Source organism: Penicillium diatomitis, assembly GCF_028827545.1.
Source record: "Penicillium diatomitis strain IBT 30728 chromosome Unknown utg000002l_segment0_segment0, whole genome shotgun sequence".
NCBI lineage: Eukaryota > Fungi > Ascomycota > Eurotiomycetes > Eurotiales > Aspergillaceae > Penicillium > Penicillium diatomitis.
The window spans coordinates 2,302,710-2,323,115 of NW_026623174.1; the positions used below are offsets into that span (position 1 = coordinate 2,302,710).

Here is a 20,406-nt window from a genome sequence, read left to right on the forward strand (position 1 = left end):
GGTACACACAGAAGTATGGACCTTTGCGAATGCTACCTATCCACCTTGTTCATCCAGACGTTTTTTCTGAGATAGAATAGCCTAGAATGTAAATTGACCCTTTCAACTGAGAATGCACTCAAGCCCCATTGAATCCTCCTCCAATCCAGTCAATCTTCCCACATTCCTTCCGTTTCCGCCAACCTTGCACGCGCCTGGATCTTCCCTGCCGTGCATCCGAGATTTGCTCGGTCACCCGTGGGGGTGCCGAGGAAGAAGATTGACTTGGAGGCTTGCATTTTTTTTTCCGCCGGAATTCGCTTTCTTGCGGATGGAGGGGGGGGGGGGGACTGCAGGGAAATACGTACTGGACCTACTTGGTGGTCCATGGGGAATGGGGCGCAGATCCTCCGATAGACGGTACTTTTCTTGCGAAGGTTAGTGGAAACTGAACGGGCCCAGTCCATGTTGCCTGCGACAGGAATCAATTTGTCCGTGCTACCACTGCAGGTTCAGGGAATTCCTCCGGCTTGATCTACTTCTTCCATTACGGTGACAACTTGTCAGGCTGTTACGACTCACTACTCAGCTGAAGCTGAAGAGGGTCACCACTCACGGATACTGGACTTGCGGATAGGAACCACGAGTGAAAATGCCTTGTTTGACATCGTAGGGGGGGGGGGGGCATACATCACTGATGATCACTCTACCGACACCAGTCTCCACTTCAAGGCCGCCCCCCAAAACCGGTTAGGACAAGAGGTTCGGAGATTCGAAAAGGCATGAGTTTACAATCGATGGATAGGAGGAGCAAAGCTGAGAAAGGACAAGGGGACTGGGAAATATGCTGTGTGCATTCGCGCGCGCGTGGTTCAATATATGTGGTGGGGCTTTTTTTTCCGTCCATATGTACAGAGCATGTGTGTTTCTTTAGCAAGCAACCGTCAAAGGCCCGTAGGTGGCCATCCATGTGAGATCGTCGAAAATGTTCAGAGTTAGTCCGCGGACCAGACTTTTGTCCCAATCACCCGTCGTTCAGGCAATCATAGGAAAATACAAAATGGTAGGAGTCGTGCTCTCGGTTTTCTCATTTCAATGTCCGTCCTCCGTTCGCTTGGGTGCGGGCAGCAAGGAAGCCTTCGCGATATTCTCGAACCTGATAACCGCTCACTTCCTCCATTGTAAGTCCCAAAACGACATTTCGTAGAGGGATGAGATGCTTCGAGTAGATCGAGCAGAAGTATGGAGATCGGAAGACAAGGCAGACGGGGCGGGGGTCTCTAGAACAAAAGAAAATTGAGAAGAGAAGATTCAAAGAGGGCTGGACTACAGACGCCCAGTGGCCGCCATCGGGCTACAATCAGCCCGATCCATCTCATAGAAGAGCAGATAGACCTCCTTCTGCATACCCAATACATCCGAGGTCTTGCACTCCTTGACTTTCTCGTCTGAAATGCGCCACCATCGGTCATTGGGCTTCCGTCGCCGGCGGAGCCGCGAGCTCACGCCTGAGATGGCCTCGCTCGATGACCGAGGAATCATTCGTGCTGCGCGCGAAGCAGACGAGGTGCTAGTCCGCCCTTGATCCGAGGCAGGACTGTTGTTGTCGTCCGAGCCGGATGCGACCTGGGGCGTAGAAGATCGTGACCGACTGCTCTGGAATGACCGTCGTGAATGAGAGGTGTTGAGGCGTGGTAAGGGTGGGCTCAGCTTGGAAGAAACGGGGGCGGGGTTGGAGAGGGAGGTGGATGACGTGGCCGGCGAGAGGTTGCTGCTATCGACATCCACCTCCGCATCGAGGGCACTCCGCGGGTTGAGCCGAGGACTAGGGGCTGCGGAGGGAGTCTCGCTCGCAACACGACTCTGCGCGTAGGAGCTAAAGGCCTCCGGGGTGGAAAAAGGTGCATAGAGATGGTTTCGGCGGAAGGACTCATAATGGCCGCTCTGGTGGCTCCCTTTATGGCACACAATGGCCAGTAATTTGTACCAGGTTTGACTGAGGATACCTCCGAGGGGAAGTCGCTCTGGGAACGATACCTTGGCTGCATTCTTGGAAGAGCTGTTGCGGTCGTAGATCGAGCGAGAGAGATGAATCGCGATCACTTTGGGGAATGTGACGATACGCATGTGACGGGCAATTTTGCGTTTGGGCGCAAGCTCTGCAGGAGGCATAACGATGCCCTCCAGCTCGTCCTCGGGATCATGCTCCATGGCGTGCTGGATACGCTTGATTTCCATACCCAATCGCTCCCGCGCCTTTTGCGTGTGAGCGATTGATCTCTCCTGCACCTTGACATCAATCGCATGCTGGAGGCGACATCGATCACATCGGAAATCATCAATGTATTCCGTCTTCAGTAGACCATCGAAGCACGAGTTCAGTGTGGTGGAACTTTTCTGCGGCACTTGAAGCGTCAAGTTGACAAACGCCGTTTGCTTGGGCTTGTACTCATATTGACAATGTTGGCAGACGATCTGTGATTCTAACTTGCCTTCAAAGGGAAACCCAGCTTCATTGTCCATCTCCTTCAGTTTGTTGTCAATAATTACGGGAAGACCGTCTGGCGAACCGTCGTCGATCCGCACCTCCACCTCTGCATCATTTTCGGCCCCTGAGCTGGTCTGTCCGGCTTCCACCGAAGAAGCTACTGGGCCGAGAGCCCGGCGTCGAGCATTGGCTCCCGCATGATATTCGTCGCACAGTCTCTCGAGAACGATCTGCAGGAATTCTTGCGCATCTTGTTGGTTGCGGCTGATGCGCGTTCGAAAGGCGAATTCCAAGGCCTGGATGAATTCACGTGCGGAGATGATTTTTTTGTAGATTGGACGCTCATTCAATCGGTCCAGCATGTCTTTCAATGCCCGTGTAATGATTCCTTGTTGTAACTCCCGCAATTTGTCCTCTCGTTGAGCCCGCGGCAGCTGCTCTGGACTCGGCACCGCGTCGTAAATCTCGGCTCCGTCCAGGTCGCGGCGATGCAGTTCTCGAATCAAGTACACCCGCAGGTCCCCGAGACCAGCCAGAGCCTGTAAGACGGAATTAATAAAGCAGTCATTGGCCATGTTAGACAAGCCCACAATGCTCTTCTTCCGGTTACTGTCGCTGGACTCGTCCCCGTCAATAGTGTAATTCGGCCCGAAGACATAGAAAAGAGCGACAGCGGCGAGCGAAGCCCCGGCCGCGTAGGCCGCGACCGTGGTGGGCTTCTCTTGCATCGGGAATGAGCGGTGATCGAGGCGCAGGTAGGGCGAGGTAGAAGAGGCGGGAGAGCGGAGTGGATTTTGTGCGAGAGAGGCAAAGTGTCGTTGAGGCGAGTCAGCTAGATTTGATCATCGTCTCGGCCTCTTCCGGGTAAGGTAGTCGCTGCAATGAGGGCGATGCGAATTCTTGCGACCATTCGAGTACGCAGCGCAAACAACACGACGATCTCAGTCTCCGCTCAATCTTTTCAGCGCTCCGCAAGCTTCTGTCATAGGAACCACGCCTGTTCGTGAAGAATTCTACGAGGCCAGAGCGGGTCTCGGCTGGGGAAGAGGGGAGGAGTGGATTGCAACGGACTCATGCGGAGAAAGGAAAACGGGGAGTGTCAAGCAGCCTGAAGAAACAGCATCCACGTCCTCGGTGGACTCATCAGATCAGCACGAACTGCATCAAACGTCTTTACAGGTCCACGGACGTATAGAACGGCTGAAACATTTCGGCTTTGCCCCTCGTTCCCGTAGAGTTGTTCCCTTCAGGCTGTGTCAACTGTCACGCTGCGATTGTTCACCCAATAGTAATGGTGCTGGTGGTCTTTTCGCGGGCCAAGACACCACTGCCGCAATCAGATTTCCGCCGCGCATTCTCCCCACATTGGTGAGAGACGGCACTGATGTCGTATCAGAGTCATCAACAGCATATTCGGTATTGTCCTCAAAAGAAAGCACTGGAGGATGTGAGGGAGGTTGTAGGGAGGGATACAATTCTGAATTGAATACAGACAAGCGTTGTGTCGGAAGCGACAGATGGCCGTTGTCTCCAGTGATGGTGTGGTCGTGCGGGCGCAAGTGACCTGTCTTGCGGCAAGTGGACAGCTCACTTTTTCCTGCGGGCGCTATTAACCGTGAAGCAGCAGTACTGAAGTCATGATTCAGATATTCTGAACGGCAGGTCTTTTTGATCAGAAAAGACGAGAGGGATCGTTTTCTTTTTCAATATTGAATCCCGCTAGAGCATGCAGTGCAACGATTCCGTTCTGTCTAGCATTGGAAAGACGCCCAAGGGGCGCCGATGCGTCCTCCTCTGGTGCAAGTGAGACCCCGAATTACAATTGAGGAGATCTCGTTATACAGGACTTGAATTGACGAGGCATGGAAATGGGGCATGTCGATACTAGCTCCACATCCTGTTGAGTCATCCAGGTTCGTTGCGTGTGTAGAGCCATGCAAAGTTATCGGATGCGTTTGATATTTCAACAGACTGATTTTGGTGGGTCTTCAGCGTTCGAAACTCTTCATCCTAAGTGAAAGGGTCGGCCTCCATGGTCTAACCGTCCATTCGGGCTCTGCTCCAGGTTACTCGCAAATAGATGAAAACGATATTTACTGTAGGCCCAGCAATCAAAACACCGTATCGGCGACAACATTATCCCGAATCACAAATGTCTATAAAATTTGGGTTCCCCATCGTGTCATGTGTGATAGCACATCCTGTCAAGTATCGTTTCATCGGTTCATGCCCAAATACCCATATCTAAGCCCGCATGGACGCTGGTAGAGTGGCAACCTTCTCATTGAAGAGTTCCTCGGCTTGTACCCACACACGCGCAGTGTGTCGGTCCTTCAGCTGAAGCAGGCTGGGGAGAAGTGCTTGACTGAATTGCTCCGAACTTTCACGAGGAAGCAAAGAGGGCAGATGGTCAATGCTAATGACACTCAAGGGAGGACCCTGAGTACCGGCTGGCAGGGTGACAGGTACCGTGGGCTTGTCGAAGGTGGTGGTGATGTCGTAGATAGGGATAGGGTTGTGGGGGTTGGTACTGTATCAATCGGGCGGTTAGAGACAAAATGTGAGGGGAGGTTTGGCGCTTTCACAAATGAAAGGAAAGGTAGAAAGACTTACGTGTCGGCGCTGACATCGCAAACGACGGAGAGTTTGCGAGAGGGAGATGAGAGAGTCTCAACGTTGACGAATGGCGGAATGGGAGAGCTGAGGTAGATGCAGCTGGAAAGGAGACATTAGTAAACAGGACACCAGAAGGAAAACGGGGCTGTGAAGCGACTCACTTGACGAAGATATCGCTCTGAATGATCTCGTTGAATGGTCCACCTGGAGAAGACTTGTCAGCAAGGAGACTGCTTTAAGGTGACCGTGTGATTCGGAACTACTCACCCTTGGCAGTCTCTGCCATATCCCATTGGATAATGTTGGACTCGGGAACACCAACGTCCTTTGCCAGTTGCACGGCACCCTTGCCGCAGCGACCCAGCTGTAGACCGATCAGCATGGGGACTCTATTCCAAGCTTGGCGTAAGGCACTTACCGCTCCAATGACAAGAATGCGAGGATAGTGACCCGCGATCTTCTTACCAGCCTCGACACTCTCCTTGACGGAAGCGATCAGGAGATCCTGGTTGGCATATGGAACTTCACCGGGAAGGACCTCGCCTTCAGGGTGAGTCAATTGCCAGGCCCAGTTCTTGATAGCGAGAGCCGCGCCGGCATAACCAGCGGAGAAGCCAAAGGCGGCCACACGGCGGCCAGACTCGTCTGTGAGGAACTCCAGATCCAGCAGGAGACCCTTGCCACGATGCCAGCGGCTCAGCACATTTTCCCAGCCACCTTGTTGCTTATAGCAGTGTGCAAATGTGACGTGCACATGTTCGAGAGGAAAGTCGTCCTCTGGCAGTTCCTTGAGACCCAGAATCACAGCATCCTTGGGGGCATCCTTGACCCATGAGCCTTCTTCAACGAGGGGGGCTCCAATCTGTAGAATTGGCAGTGAATCAGACCGCTGCCATTGCAAAAACCGTGCATCGGTGAGACGGGGAGGCAAACCTGGGCAAATTCATCATCTAATGACAATAGACTTAGCGATCAATGCACGAGATGAAAGATGAAAGATGTTGAATGGAGACCAACCGTCGAAAATTCTTTGCGTCGAACGCTCAACTGTGACATCGTAGCCTGCATCAATCAATGCTTTGCAAGTGGTCGGGGTCACTGCAGGTTACGAGATATGAGTCAATATTGACAATGGCTAGTAGCTAAGTACGTGGGGAGGCTGATAGCTCACAAGCAGAGCGGGCCTCAGCGGGCTTGGTCTCAGCGCGCAGCCAAATCTTCTGTCCAGCCATTGTGCTTCGGGGCAATTGAGTGATTTTGAGGAGAATATGCAGAAAGCAAAATCAATTGAGAAAGATTGGCATTTTCGAAAGCATATCTTCCACCACAAGCCTATGACACACACTCATTGCGGGGTGGGTTGTTCCGCTCCGCAAAGAAATGAGTCAGCCCGCCGATGATCGGCCCCGCCGGGGTCTCGCTAGAAACATCGAGGCGGCATTGTTGAAAGCATAGAACTGCATCCGACCGCAGAAATGGTGTCGATCCTCGACAATAGCATCAAGGGAGCACCTCTTTCTACTGAGGATTCTAATCAGGACTATCAAGAGTTCCAATTTAGTGGCTCATGACTGTACAAAAGCAGGGTTCTTCCCACCCTGCCACGAACGCCCTGAGTACATACTTCCAAGTTCCCCACAATGTCATCGAATTGACTAACAAAACGGTTCGCGCCACGCGCTCCGCAGCTGCTTAATTTCGACGCCGCCGGACATATACCTGGAGAATGTAGAATAAAGAAGCGTAAAGAGAAAATCGTCAATTCGCAACGAGGTACAAAGCCGAACAGAAGGTAAAAGCGACAGCTCCAACATCATATCTACCCCCCCCCCCCCCCCCAAAAGCCTCAAGAGTCCTTCGTGCGGCTACGCGTGCGGGTACCAGGTCCATCAGTCGGCAAGACTTTCTTAACGGCCTCTTTGACCTTCTCTTTCTTGGAGGAACTGCTATCCTTTGCCTTGTCTGGCGCCTCGGTAGCGCCGGTAATGTTGCTTGCGCCATTGGTCCCGTTGTTGGTCTTATGTTCAGTCTTTTGTTTCTTGCTGTCATGCTCCTCGCCTTGTTCCACACCAGAGTTGACTTTTGTTGAAGATTCGCCCCCAGCCAACGGAGTATCTGTCACTTCGAGATCACGTTTCTCGCCTGTCTTTGGACTTTGCGCGGCGGCAGTGCTGACCTCGTCGACGGGCTTGGATGGCTGTGCCGCGGGCTTGGGTGGCTCTGCCGCGGGCTTGGTCTCAAGAGAATCGCCTTGCGCAGGCTTGGTAGGTTCCGCAATGCTACTAGCAGTATCTGGCTTCACCTCAGTAGTCTCCGCACCTGCAGGTTCAGAAGCCGCGACTGAGGCGCCAAGAGGATCGTCTGAGGCCGATGCATCGGTCGTTTGCATACTTTCAACCGGCTTGGGAGCTTCAGGGTGCTCAATGGCTCCATTAGTTTTGGCGCCCTCACCAGACACTGATTCGCTGTCTGTTTGACAGGTGTTCAAGACATTGTGAACTGGCTGAGAAGATTCATTGCCTTTGGGTGCAGTACTGGTAGGCGCAACCTCGTCTAATTGCAAGTCAGCATCATTGTTTTCTTCTCCGTCTATTAAGCACAGTAACAGAAAGGCAACGAGGTACGAGGGCCTAGAGACTGAGACTGAATCTTCACCAGGCAGGGATCAATGCACCTAGCTTGGAATCCCTGTTGTGCTCGCGACGACGGAAGAAACATACTTAGCACTTCGGAAGCGGAAAGCTCAGAGGAAGCCTCTCGAGACATGACCTATTGATAGGATACACGAACTGCGCGCAAAATTGTGGTGCGTAGCCAAGTATGAGCTATGAATGAACTCCTCAGGTAGTCTTGGGCGGTGGAGGTAAGAAAAGATAAATTCTGGTTGCGAAAAGTGGAGAGAATGGAAGAAAGGCTGATTGTTATTGAGAGAATGGACGTCGCGCGGTGACGTTTACTTCCAGTTAACTACTAGTTATGTGACAATAGAAGCTGGATACTCCACCACAGGACGCTAACCGCATCGGGCCATAGACTCGGCTGACGACTTGCGCCCCCGCAACTATCCACCTGCTCTTCGTATTGGATTGACGATGCAACGAACATTTCAAAAATATCCGAGAGACAATTACTTGTGGCAAACACGCTTCATCGAGTGCAAACCGTCGAGCGACTAGCGCAGTACACCTGGAGTATATCAAGCGATATCTCCCACAATCGCTAGCGAAGGGGGAACCGTTGAGCGGTGCTTGTGATAGACGTTGGTTGGCGCACAGATCGCCGCAGCCCGAGTGGAGCATGGCGAAGTGGGCAACACAAGAAGCGTCATCGCGCCATGAAAGAGGCGCTGAGCGCCGCCCAGGCAGTCGGCAAGGGTTCCACAAGTTGAATTTGACTTTCCTCTCGAGATGAGGAAACGAGACCTAAGCTAGACTGAAGGTGCATGTGGTATTCACAGTCTGATAGACTGACAGTGACGCTCAATCTCCTTGAGCTGCATCCATGTGTCTGTGTCAAGCTTGCGGAAAGGCCAGTCAGAAGGGCACACGACCGGAGGCGGTCGTGGTACCTTGATAGGTGCCTTGTTGTGAGAACTTCCGTGATTGAAAGATGGTTGGTCCAGATGGAATCATGTCCAGCTCATGTTTAATCGTCGTAGTAGATAGTCCTCCTCCTCGGTCACGCGGGAGCGGGAGACCTCAACGCTTGCTGAGGCAGTCTCTTCGGGGAGCAACTCTTGAATTTGATGTCCCAAATTAGTCGCCAGCCGAATCTTTTTCCGATCGATCAGCGCGCGGAGAGCATCGCAACTGACCCTCAGAAAAGCATCCTGACGGGTATCACTCCATTTCTGGAACTTCTTGGGCGACAGGCTGTCCACATAATGAATGAACGGAGTGGGATCTGGATGACTTGGATGACAGAGGGCCACGGATGAATATAGCAATGATCGTGAAGATGATAAAGTCGAGATGATACCAGCAAATTCGTCGAATATATGGACCGATAGTTGAGCGGGGGATGGTTTCAGCTCTCCGAGAGCACGAGCTAACTGGGCACCGGGTGCAAGCAACAATGTCTTGGCGGCTTTGAGGTCCCCGTGGACATCAGCTGACAAAACTTGCAGGCTACGTGCACGCAAATAGTAGGTGATGGCAGAGCCCACCCCGGCTCCATACCGAATCTCGGCGTCAAGAAGATCTTGAAGCAGGTGGTTGAACATGAGTCGAGCCTGGTCCGGTGTCAAGCTGCCATTGAGCCCACCAAGGTCCCCCGTCAAAAGCATCTTTAACCACTCGAGCACCGTTTCTTGCAACCCTTCTGCGACCATAAATTTGGCTAAGGAGCCAGTGGAGGCTCTGTTCTGTAATAACGATCGCCTCGATGCGCCGTCAGAAGCCCAGAACCAGTTCGCCACTTTAGAGCCGGCTCGAGTGAGTTTCATGGCGGCTGGCAAACCTTCCTCCCCAGACGATCTTGCCAGAAGTAGCTGCGATTTCAGACAATCTGTGATGAAGACCGGCGTTGCGGTTCCGGCGGCAAAAGCTTGGTCAAACAGGACCATGGGATCCTGAGCGAGGGTGTCAGGACATCGAGTTGAAGGGGCACAGTTCTGGCTCCGAGCGATGATGGGAGTCTTTTGAGGCACAATCCGAAACAACGGGTTATCTAGAATACTGTGAAGATGCTGATCCGTTGCATGAGCGGAAGAAGTGCTATTCAAGGACGGGCGATCGCTTGTCGGACGTTCAGAAGGGCTCGGGGACGGATAGGTGCGGTCAAGTTGGCGGCGGAAGGATGACGTGAGAGCGTTCAGCAATTGCTGAGACTCACGAGGTGTTCGAGGCAACGGCTGATGGATCTTTGTCCATGATTTGAACGACAGTAATGAGGTACCCTTCATGGTTGCTGCGATGGGGTATTGGTGAGTCCCAACAAGCACAGTGGATATGATGCGGAGGGATGGGATCGTGAAGGGAGGGATCGCCGCGAGGGGTGGGCGGTGAAGCAAGACGAGTGCGCCCGAAATGGATGACGAGGAGACCGGGTGAGTAGGACAGACGAGTCACTCCCCCAGACGAGACCGGAAGTACGTGAATCAGAGTCGATAAGATTCAGTAAAAGCGTGAGACTAGCAGTATGCGAGTGAGCGACTGGATCCTCTCACGATCGCCAACTTGTAGTGCCAGGAAAGAAGAAAGATTGCGGGCAGGCAGTCGCGACCCAGCGCGACCCAATAGGCGCCACTCGCTAAAAGCCGGGCGGCGCCAAGACCAGCTGTGACTGCGAGCAACACATCAGAACCTTTAGCTTTTACCTTCTCCATACTATTGCTGTTCCTCTCCTCCCCTCCTTCTCTTCGCCAACAACCCCCAATTCCTCTTTCCAGATCTCTGATCTTGTCCGTTTCGGTGTCTTTGGACTCTTTTTGACCCGCCCTCCGTGGTCCTGGTGCTGTTCCTCTACTGCGAGGTTGCATCTCGACTCATCATCACTTCAGATCTTTCCCTCCTACCACGAATCCCTTGCGACAAGAACCTCCTCTCCCCCCATCGTCCTCCTTCCAATTCCACCATCTCACACATCCATTAGATACAATGTCTGAAGTTCAGAGCCGGTCGTCTGCCCGTGGCAGAGTATCCACCCGCGGTGGTCGTGGTGGTTATAGCTCCAGAGGTGGCCGTGGTGGAAGCAGCAGAGCCGCAAACAACGACAGCTCAGACCTGGCTTCATTTGACGAAGGCGAACTTGGTCAGATGAAAAAGAAGTATTCGGATGCTCTGCCCACTCTCAAGGAGTTGTTCCCCGACTGGAAAGACGAAGACCTTGTATTTGCTCTCGAGGACTCCAATGGCGAGATTGAGGAGGCCATCGAACGCATCACCGAAGGTAGAAACCACTCTTCACTTGTCCCCTTCCCTTGTCTCCTTTGCTGTGATAGTCGAGTATGGGACTGCAAGATGATTTTGAAAATTGCGTGCTGACGGGCTGTCTCTTTCCGCAATCGCAGGCAACGTGTCGCAGTGGGGTGAGGTCAAGAAGAAGACAGTCGACAGAACCCGACCGAAGCCCAAGGAAGTCCAGAACACCTCTGAGATCAACTCAACTTCAGTCCGTGGAGGCCGTGGTCGTGGTGGATTTGAAGGTCGCGGTCGTGCTCGTGGGGACCGTGGTCGCGGTGGTCGTGGAGGACGGGCTGGCGCCCAGGTCTCCAACGGACCCCACACTTCAGCTTCTGGTGCAACCACTGCCGCTCCTTCCTCAACTGAGACCTCCGCGGCGAACGCCTGGGCTGAGATTGAAACCGAGCCTACCGTGTCTGCACCTGAGCCTGTTGCGCCCAAGGCAAACGTCGCAGCAGAAGGCACTAAGAAGGGCTGGGCCAGCCTTTTCGCGAAACCTACCCCCCCTCCCGCGCAGCATAAGAAGGCACCCGAGCCTGTCCCTGCTCCCGCTTCCGCTCCCGCTCCTGAAGCCGCGCCTGAGCCTGAGCAAGCCGAAAAACCTCAAGTTGAGCAGCAAGAGGAAGCTGAGCCTGTCCCAGCAACTGCCAGTGCGCCCGCGCCTGCTGCTGCTCCCGCGCCTGTTCAAAAGACACCCGTCCCCAAGCCCGCCGAGATGACCGTTCCTGTCATCCCTCAGGCGCACTCAAAGCCTGCTAAGGATGATTTGACGGAGACCAACCTCGAGCAAATCCCTGATGTCTCTGCACCAGCACCTACTGCAACCGCTGCCAGCACTATCGGCAGCACCTTTGACCCAGCCGCCTCAGTGACTGCCACTCCATCCCGCGCCACCCCCAGCGCTCTTCCCGGCTCCGCTCTGAAGCACAGCACTCGTGCTCCAGGGTTCCAGCGCCGCGTTATGGAGCAGCAGCAGGCCGTTGTGATGCCGGGAAACCACGCAGTCGACCGTGCTGCTGTTCAATTCGGCAGTATGGGCCTAAATGGCGATGCTGTTGACATCGATGAGAACCGCGAGGAGGCCGAAACTCGCGCTCAGCCTCCTCAGCATTCACCAGTTGCACCCCGTGCATCTTTGCCCCCGGTCACCCAGGGCGCCCTCGAGACTCGTCCCGCCCCTGGCCTTCCCCCGTCCCTCAGGGATCTACTGATTCCTTCAACGACTTTGCTCGCTATTCCTCCGAGACCCAGAAGCCCTTCGATCCTTTCACTCACCAAATCGGCCAGCCCCAGCCGCAAATCCAAGAACCCTTCGCCAATCAGGCCCCCGTGCAGCCCGCTGCCACTAGCGGCAGCGAATACTCTCCTTTTTACGCTGTTGACCAGCAGCGCTTCCCCTACAACTACTACGGCAGCTATGGCCAGACTCAGGACGCTGGTGCTGGACCCCGCGGTGCTGCATTCGGTGGTGTCTCTGCTGCCGAATCCCAACCTCAGGTCCCCGCAACCCAGCCCGCTGGACGATACGGCCCTGTAGATGCCACCAACAGTGGTCACAACACCCCCAATCCTACCATGCCCGCTGCGACTCAGACCCCTGCTGCTCAGCACATGCCGGGTCAGCAAAGCGCTCACGGTTACGGCTACGGCTACCCGTATTACTCAAACCCCCACTATGCCTCTTACATGAACCAAATGGGTCAGCATGGTGGCGCCGCGTACGGCCGCTCTGGACGCCCTTACGACGATGCCCGCCGCTACGACGAGCAACAGCACTATGGCATGCCTCACACCTCTCAGTATGGCTACGGAAGCCAATACGGACCTTATGGCGGAGCCACTGCGGCCGCCGGTAAGGGCGGAATGTATGGCCAGCCTCACGGTTTCTCTTACGATCACGCCTCTTCTCCCGCCAACGCTGCTGCTGCCAGCTTCAATCAAAGCACTCCTGGCCGTGATTCTGTCTATGGTCGCGCTGGCTCTGCCCAGCCTGACAGCCAGCAGACTGCTGGCGGCGCCAACAGCTTCGGCAGCGGAATGTCTGATGTCTTTGGACGGTCCCAGGCTGGGTTCGGTCAGAACCCTCCTGTGTCTCAGCAGCCTCCTGTGACCGGTGAAGAGAGCAAGGCTTTCGACGCCTCCAAGACTGGTGGTCCTTCCCCGTCCCTTGCCCAGGCCAACCGCCCTGGCTCTGCCACCAACACCCCTGGTCAGACTCAGAGTCAGTCCGGTCTGCCCCCTCTGCAAGGCCAGCAAGGCCAGCAAGGCTTCGGTGGCTATCCTCAGCTGAACCCCCAATACGGAGGTCTTGGAGGTCTCAGTGGTCACCAGGGTGGTGCTTCCCAAACTCACCAGCAGCAAAATGCTTACGGTAACTACGGTGCCGGCTTCAGCAACTACTACGGTAACACTGGCCGCGGCAATGGTGGTTGGGGCGGCAACTACGGTCACTAAAAGCCACAGAAGGCCTACCTCTTTTTCTGAGAGATCTTTCCTTTTCTCCGGTTCTCTTACAACATACGAAACACAAATGGCGTTGCACCTGCAGATGAAGTGAAAAAGCAAACAAAGCAGTCTGGCGTTTCTTTCTGCTCTGCGGTTCGTTCCTCGAGGACAAGGATTGTGGGCCTTGGCACCCGATCCTGAGCCTTCGAGTCTGGTACGAGTGAATGATGGAAACGACCCTTGCAAAACTTTCTCATCACATTTTCCCTTTTCAACATCTGTGTAATCTCTTCTCGCTTTTTGGGAGCTTTTGGGTCGGATATGGGAATATTCAGTCTACGTGTGTTCTGGTTCTCCGTGCTCTCTACAACTCTTTTATCTTTCATCGTGTCTTGCTCCTTCGAACTAAGGTTTATCGGTCTCTTTATCCTGTCTCGATCTCCTTCTTTGGCTCCAACTACACTTGATGTAGCCTGTATTAAATCTATCAGTTCCACCCATCGAAACGATATTTGTTATGTGCCTTTCTTTCTAAAGCTCCGCTCATTTCATCTTCAGTAGTTGCCACAAAGGCGAGGACTACTGTGGTCTTGGCCGGGTTTCACTTCGTAGTGCGGCAGTAACCTTATCTGCTCAACGTCTTAATGACACACAGAGGTCTCGGCAGGGTAAGGTTACGTTTGCAGCTTGGGTTGATTCTTTAACGGGTACTTTCAAGCCCAACCAACGATAAAGATTGCCCTGCAGATCGAAAGGTGTTCCGATGCCAAACATGCTGAGGTTCATCGACAAGTTAAATACCTTATGTCCAGCCCTGGATTTGAAGTGGTCTAGTCTAGGTAGGATGGCTCCCATGGCCCGAGTCTACAGCTTCAATGTCAAAAGGAAACACCCTAGGTGATATTCCCGGTGTGGATGATGCTGGTGCGCACCGGGTGTCTTGTCACTTAGAAATTACAAGTCACGATTGGAAGGGAATGTCAATCCTTGCAGGGCTGCTGTAGGGAACAAGGGTGGGAATATGTCGCTGGCTTGTCGAGGTAGTTCGTAACGTGTTTGATGCTTGAGCTTGAACGATGATGCAGCCCGCTGGGGCAAGGAGACTCCAGGTTCCCTGCGTATTTATCATGGCATTGACAGAATACGGAGCACCCCGAGCCGGAGATGATTTGATGAAGTGTGGCAGCGGAGCCATTGTCACGGCAAGAAAGATATATAAAGCCACATGGCACATGCCGGAACAAAAGTATATACAAGGCAGAATCAAGATGCAATCAAAATACAATCACTGGACAGTAGCAGCAACATGAACCAAAGCTTCTCCCTCAATGTCAAAACGTGGAGGATGCGGCAGAGTCGTCTCTTTCAACAGAATATACAGCGTGCAAGGGCTTTGCCTTTTGATTTCAACACGCAGCAGAGAGCATTATATTTGCGGCTTCTTGCCAGAAATGAAGGAAACCTCTTTTTACTGAGTCAGTCCTAAGCCTTCGTTGCCGACCTTGTGGTAAGGTGGCTGTGCACCCGCGGCGCGGCTGGGGTCAAAGCGCCAAATTCCGCCAGTCTTGTCGGTCTCGAGCTGTCCAGAGAGATCGAGAGTGTTGGTCAACTGCTGGAACAAGGGGTCGTCGTCCTTCTCATCAATACGATTGAAGAAGCGACGCTCCCACTCGCGGCCCTCGGCCTTTTCGACCCGGCGTAACTCGCGTTGAGCGTTCTCGATACGGGACTTGTACCCGGAGACGGCATCCATGTCACCCTTCACAATGTTGTTGGCGACGTCGGCCCAGGCCCGACGGCTCTCCCACAGATCCTGCTGCTCAAGAGGGGCCAGTGTCAGGGGAGTGGTCGGATTCTCCTTCACGACCCAACGATCAACAACCTCCTTCGTGCGGGCATTCTTAATTGTAAAAGTATCGGACCACTGTCCCTCGACGATATACAGAGGTTTCTTCTCTCCCTCGCTGGCCTTGTACAGGCTGGCAGTGAAAGTGTTCTTCTTGCCGCTCAGCCAGCCCTTGCCCGAGTAATCGATCTTCGCGACATAGCCTGTGCTGCTGGCGATCTTGGTAGACTTTTCCAGCTCAACAAACGGAGTTCCGTAGATGAGAGACTCGATGTGTAGACTTGGGAGAGTGATCACATATTTCTCCTTCTCACTGGAGCCGGGAGGGGTGATGGTATATTGCGCATGGCCGATCTGCTTCACTTGAATGGTGCTTGAGAAGGACGCTTTCTGGGCGTTGTATCCTTGCAACTGTGCGTGGAAAATATCGATGAGCAAATTGTCATGGCATGCCACGTGGCAAGGATAAGGTAAAATTGAGAGAGTCTCTTCATGACTTACCTCGACACCGTGCTTCTCGTTCTGGATGGCGTACGCCGTGACAGGAGGATGGTGGCTAGAACCCAGAAATGGCATCAGTGGTTGCTCCCTTACGGTACTGGTATCGCGACTGTCAAGGGTGTTACACCTACCTGACCTGTTCACTGATCAATGTGGTCTCACCCACATCCGAGTTAGGGCTCGCCAGCCACTTTCCGATAAAGAGCTCACCCAAGAAGGGGTTCAGCGGCTTCTTCTCGCTTCCCAGCTTCTCACTTCGACTGCAGTATTGCTGGTGAAGAGTCGTGAGGAACCACTTGAGAACGAGCAAAGCCCGCTTCTCTGGGTCGGCCTCCTTGGCAGGGGCTACAAAGACGGAGGGATGTTCGGCCCAGTAGGCTGAGTACTCGGTCAGTGAGGTAGTGGAGAGAATGAAGGGTGGTGCGGTCAAGGAAGACAAGTCGCCGTTGAAAGAGGCGATGGACTGTCACAGATTACAGCATGTCAGTTTGCGCGATCGAGAAGCTCATCATGGCACATAACAACCATGATCCTCGTTCTACGATCTTCGTTGTTGCTCACATACCTTGAGGAAACTCGACCAGGAGCCCTTGCTCTGCGGCGGGACCTGGCTTTGGGGTTCTTTTTTGGACGACATGGTGTTGATAAGGACTTGGGGACCGTTGACGAGGGAGATTGACGAAAGATATGGAGTGAAAGGAAGGAGGGAGAGAAAACAGGAGCAGGTGGGTTTCAATGTGCTATCCACAATAGTGAGAACCGACCAAAAGAGGGAAATAAAAGGGACACCACTAATCGCAAAAGTGTAGGTTTAAGTTAGCGTCGTCACCAAATAGATTTGGTGGGGAGGGGGAAAGAGCGGGCGGTCAAAGTGGATCAGGTGGGATAACCGTATAACGTCATGCAAGGCGATCTGTGCGAGTACTGTAGTGTAGATTGTCGAGGGTAGAGTGTAGCCTGTAGTAGCCTGTAGTAGAGTATCTGCATACTACAACGTGTACTTGTAATATGTATGTTTGTACGTACCCCCTCTACAGAATCGTCTGTGTTTTCCTCGATGCGAGTCTGTAAACTGTACAGATGATCGACTTCGGTCTGAAGAGATCCATCGTCAGCGGCGATGCTGCTCACCTATGAACCCATGCATAGACGCAATGGGGGCCAAGCCTGAGCTTCACGGATATCCCTCGACTCTTTATCGCAATCTATGGGAGTCCAGCCTCCTGATATCTCTCAGAGAACGGCGCTGTACTGCTGGTACTTACGAGAGCACTTTGGGTTCGTGTAATTTCTACGCCCACCGAATTCCTAGGGACTCCCTACTACCAGTACCTAGTACCTACCACCTTACATACCTGACTCTCCAGTCTACAGTCTACAGTCTACAGTCGTCCTCTAGTACTTGGACCCTGGAGGCGCGAGTCTTGCATAATACAATTGACCCACTCACATCAAGGTCTTTCCACTAGCCGGGCTAGTAGTCCTGACGCCGTCATGGCCAGAGATCGGTCTTTGTGGCGGCGGATCTCCGGTTGTAGCTTAACATCAAGCGGGACTCGTTCTCGCATTGCACAGCCCCAAACGTGGCTGGAAAGGAGCTAACCTGATCTCGTCCGCGAGAAACACGTGCTCAAGGATCATCACAATCACATGAGTCTCAGGGAGCTCAACTGGACGCTGATCTTTTCTGTGTCCAAGGCATTCGTGTCAGATATGGAAAGCATTGCTCAAGGTGAGACAGCTCCACGCCGGTTGGAAAGGCACCCTTGATGAATACCCTCCAAATCGATGATACTTCAGTAGTCAGCACTAGTATCAGCTGGATATTGGAATGATGATTCGACATACTTGTTGCTTAACAACCGTTGCTATCAGTCGAGAGCTCTTGTACGGAGCAGAGTCTCTCAAACGCTGGCTAACCTACAGACTGCAAAGACGCTGCATCTGGCCCAGCAAGAAGATAATCAGCGGTAGCCGTTGAACCAGGGGGGCTATGCCGAGCATACTGACTGTGTCCCTTTCAGCGTTCAGGTTTGGCTGCCAACAATCTTGCCCTCGTCGAATTGCCAATATCAATGGACCCTCAAATGAAGAATCATCATCTAGAAGGGTCCAGATGCGTGGTGAAAAACAAGAATGATTTGACCGACTACGAAGGCCTCGCAGTGCCAAATGCACGCCCGGATTCTTTTCCGCTCAAATTACCGCATGTGGAAGAGGCGGCTGTGACTGTCACCGAGCCGAAGCCAGTTTCCTACGGACTTCTTTCCGAAGTCATGATAGCCATTGGTCACGATACCGAGGAAAACTCACTTGGGTCGAAGAACTGAATGGATCTGCAAATATGGAGCAAAGGAGGAGTCATGATTCTCGAGTGTGGTTAGTGCTGCCACCATATCTGTTATGTCATTTGCCGGGACGGTACACGGGTCCTGGTTGTTCTTGCTCTGGTTATGCACAGAAACAACGCCGAGCGCACCGATCCTCGGTCAACAATCATTTTCGCCGAAGTTGGGCTCTGATTCCTCGAGCTGGGTCAGTCATATTGAGTCGTGTGTTTTTGATCCTCATATTGCTTCTGTTCAAGTATTTCTTATCCGTGGACGTGACCTTGTCTTGACAGCGACTCGAGCAAGTCTTTCCTGGAGGTTGTATATGCTTCGGAATGATTCCGAAGTCAATCGATGATAACATTGAGCAGTCGATTATTTCCCGGTAAGTCGCCGTGAGATCGAAAGCAATCATGGCTTATATGCTGAAAGTCACAGATCAATCATATCCTCCCGTCGCTCTGCGATATTGTAAAACGTACACGCACAGCGATCATGTCGGTTTCACCGTCCCGTACTTCTCTCAACGAGAATCACAGAAGAAATTCAGCAAAGACGAACGAGACCGACCAAGGCGCGAAAGCTCAAAGTGACCCGATCACTCCCAATGAGCTTCACGTGGTACAGAGCCATATATCACATCATGACATGCCTATCAACAATGATGATTTCCACGAGGTAGACGCGGAGCAGTACTTGTGTTTCTCTCCCGCTCGCAAGAGAATCATCGTCTTCATTTTATCGTTCTGCTCATTCTTGGCACCAATATCTTCGACGTCAATTCTGTCGGGTATCCCCGAAGTGGCTGATACTTTTCACACCTCGGGGAGTGTGATTAACGCCAGCAATGCGCTCTATCTGGCTTTCATGGGCATCTCTGCCCCGTTTTGGGGCCCATTCAGTCAAGTTTATGGGCGACGACCAGTAGGTGAAACCCTTTGAACCCTTTGAACCCTTTGAACCCTCGAGACTCTTGACCGAATTTGTCAGAGGCGCGAATGCTGATCTCCTCGGCCTCGATTCTCGATCACAGATCTTTCTTGCGAGTGCTTTCCTCTTCTTCGCGTTTAGTATTGGCACGGCCGCAGCACCGAACTTGCCGGCCTACTTTATCTTCCGAGTCCTGACGGCCTTCCAAGGAACATCTTTCCTCGTCGTAGGAAGTTCTGCAATCGGCGATGTCTACGAGCCTCGTGCGCGAGCCACGGCCTTGGGATGGTTCCTGTCTGGTACCCTCATCGGGCCGGCTTTCGGTCCATTCATTGGTGTATGTTCTTTGTCTTTCATGTTTGTGATTTGATGGAACAGACTACCGAAAACCCCCGTTCTAGAAGCTGACGGTCTGACTTCGTTCTTTCCAGGGCGTCATCGTCACCTTTCGGTCGTGGCGGGTAGTCTTCTGGCTTCAAACCGCCCTCGGCGGATGTGGCACGCTACTTGTCTTCTTTTTCTTCCCCGAAACATACGGCCACCTGGACAAAACCAGTCTTGCGTCCAAGAGCTTCTCCGAGAAAGCAAAATATCTTTCTCATCGGGTAAACCCATTCCGAGTAGGCATTCTCCTCTTTTCATACCCGAATCTCTTCTTCGCGGGTCTGGCTGCGGGCGCTCTAGTGTGGAACCAGTATTCTCTCCTCACACCCATTCGATACGTTCTCAATCCGCGCTTCAATTTGACGAGCCCCATTCAGTCCGGACTATTCTACATCGCCCCAGGATGCGGCTATCTCATGGGCACCTTTGTAGGCGGCCGGTGGGCAGACCACGTGGTGAAGAAATGGATCCGCAAGCGCAGCGGAGCCCGAGTCCCCGAAGACCGTCTCAAATCCTGTCTCCTATTCATCACTCTGCTGATTCCAGGCTGCATCCTTGTCTACGGATGGACCGTGGAGAAAGCCGTCGGCGGGATTCCAGTGCCCGTCCTCGTGATGTTCCTCCAGGGCGTAGGCCAACTCTTCTGCTTCCCCAGTCTTAACACCTATTGTCTGGATGTGATGCAGTCCACAGGTCGGAGTGCCGAGGTGGTGGCGGGCAACTATATGTTCAGGTATGTCTTTGCGGCATTGGGTTCGGGGACGGTCCTTCCTGCTGTGCAGGCGATTGGAGTGGGATGGTTCAGTACGATTAGTGCTTGTTTCTTGGTCATTTCGGGTCTTTGCGTTTGGGCGACGACGATCTTTGGCTCGTCGTGGCGTGAGAAGGTCGATGAGCGGAGTCGACGAAAGAAGGAAGCCAGGGTGGTATCTGAGACTCCAGTATAGGGTCAGGAGAGGTGCTTCTTGTCGTGTTCCTCATTCT

General features: G+C 53.1%; 8 protein-coding genes across 8 annotated transcripts; 3 read left to right on the forward strand and 5 right to left on the reverse strand.

Annotated features, from left to right (window-relative positions):
- Positions 1 to 1,305: 1,305 nt before the first annotated feature.
- Positions 1,306 to 3,195, reverse strand: N7539_001904 (putative ubiquitin C-terminal hydrolase; the record flags this gene model as incomplete). The annotated part of the gene is made up of 1 exon (XM_056931507.1): positions 1,306 to 3,195. The coding sequence occupies one exon, from the start codon at positions 3,193 to 3,195 to the stop codon at positions 1,306 to 1,308; it is 1,890 nt and encodes a 629-aa protein (XP_056793538.1).
- A 1,516-nt stretch (positions 3,196 to 4,711) lies between these two features.
- On the reverse strand, positions 4,712 to 6,315 carry lys1 (saccharopine dehydrogenase (NAD+, L-lysine-forming); the record flags this gene model as incomplete). The annotated part of the gene is made up of 8 exons (XM_056931508.1): positions 4,712 to 4,997; positions 5,081 to 5,182; positions 5,245 to 5,287; positions 5,351 to 5,447; positions 5,502 to 5,945; positions 6,017 to 6,033; positions 6,101 to 6,181; positions 6,255 to 6,315. The coding sequence occupies 8 exons, from the start codon at positions 6,313 to 6,315 to the stop codon at positions 4,712 to 4,714; spliced, it is 1,131 nt and encodes a 376-aa protein (XP_056793539.1).
- A 614-nt stretch (positions 6,316 to 6,929) lies between these two features.
- On the reverse strand, positions 6,930 to 7,849 carry N7539_001906 (uncharacterized protein; the record flags this gene model as incomplete). Its single annotated transcript, XM_056931509.1, has 2 exons — positions 6,930 to 7,636; positions 7,804 to 7,849. 2 exons carry the CDS (start codon positions 7,847 to 7,849, stop codon positions 6,930 to 6,932), a joined length of 753 nt encoding a protein of 250 aa, XP_056793540.1.
- An 862-nt stretch (positions 7,850 to 8,711) lies between these two features.
- On the reverse strand, positions 8,712 to 9,986 carry N7539_001907 (uncharacterized protein; the record flags this gene model as incomplete). Its single annotated transcript, XM_056931510.1, has 1 exon — positions 8,712 to 9,986. One exon carries the CDS (start codon positions 9,984 to 9,986, stop codon positions 8,712 to 8,714), a length of 1,275 nt encoding a protein of 424 aa, XP_056793541.1.
- A 694-nt stretch (positions 9,987 to 10,680) lies between these two features.
- On the forward strand, positions 10,681 to 13,440 carry N7539_001908 (putative RNAPII degradation factor Def1; the record flags this gene model as incomplete). Its single annotated transcript, XM_056931511.1, has 3 exons — positions 10,681 to 10,972; positions 11,094 to 12,130; positions 12,187 to 13,440. 3 exons carry the CDS (start codon positions 10,681 to 10,683, stop codon positions 13,438 to 13,440), a joined length of 2,583 nt encoding a protein of 860 aa, XP_056793542.1.
- Positions 13,441 to 14,899: 1,459 nt separating this feature from the next.
- N7539_001909 (OSBP family protein) lies at positions 14,900 to 16,415 on the reverse strand (the record flags this gene model as incomplete). Its single annotated transcript, XM_056931512.1, has 4 exons — positions 14,900 to 15,688; positions 15,779 to 15,833; positions 15,910 to 16,241; positions 16,344 to 16,415. The coding sequence occupies 4 exons, from the start codon at positions 16,413 to 16,415 to the stop codon at positions 14,900 to 14,902; spliced, it is 1,248 nt and encodes a 415-aa protein (XP_056793543.1).
- Positions 16,416 to 17,428: 1,013 nt separating this feature from the next.
- On the forward strand, positions 17,429 to 18,108 carry N7539_001910 (uncharacterized protein; the record flags this gene model as incomplete). Its single annotated transcript, XM_056931513.1, has 2 exons — positions 17,429 to 17,510; positions 17,810 to 18,108. 2 exons carry the CDS (start codon positions 17,429 to 17,431, stop codon positions 18,106 to 18,108), a joined length of 381 nt encoding a protein of 126 aa, XP_056793544.1.
- Positions 18,109 to 18,603: 495 nt separating this feature from the next.
- Positions 18,604 to 20,369, forward strand: N7539_001911 (putative MFS transporter; the record flags this gene model as incomplete). The annotated part of the gene is made up of 3 exons (XM_056931514.1): positions 18,604 to 19,032; positions 19,142 to 19,375; positions 19,470 to 20,369. The coding sequence occupies 3 exons, from the start codon at positions 18,604 to 18,606 to the stop codon at positions 20,367 to 20,369; spliced, it is 1,563 nt and encodes a 520-aa protein (XP_056793545.1).
- Between the last annotated feature and the right edge of the window lie 37 nt (positions 20,370 to 20,406).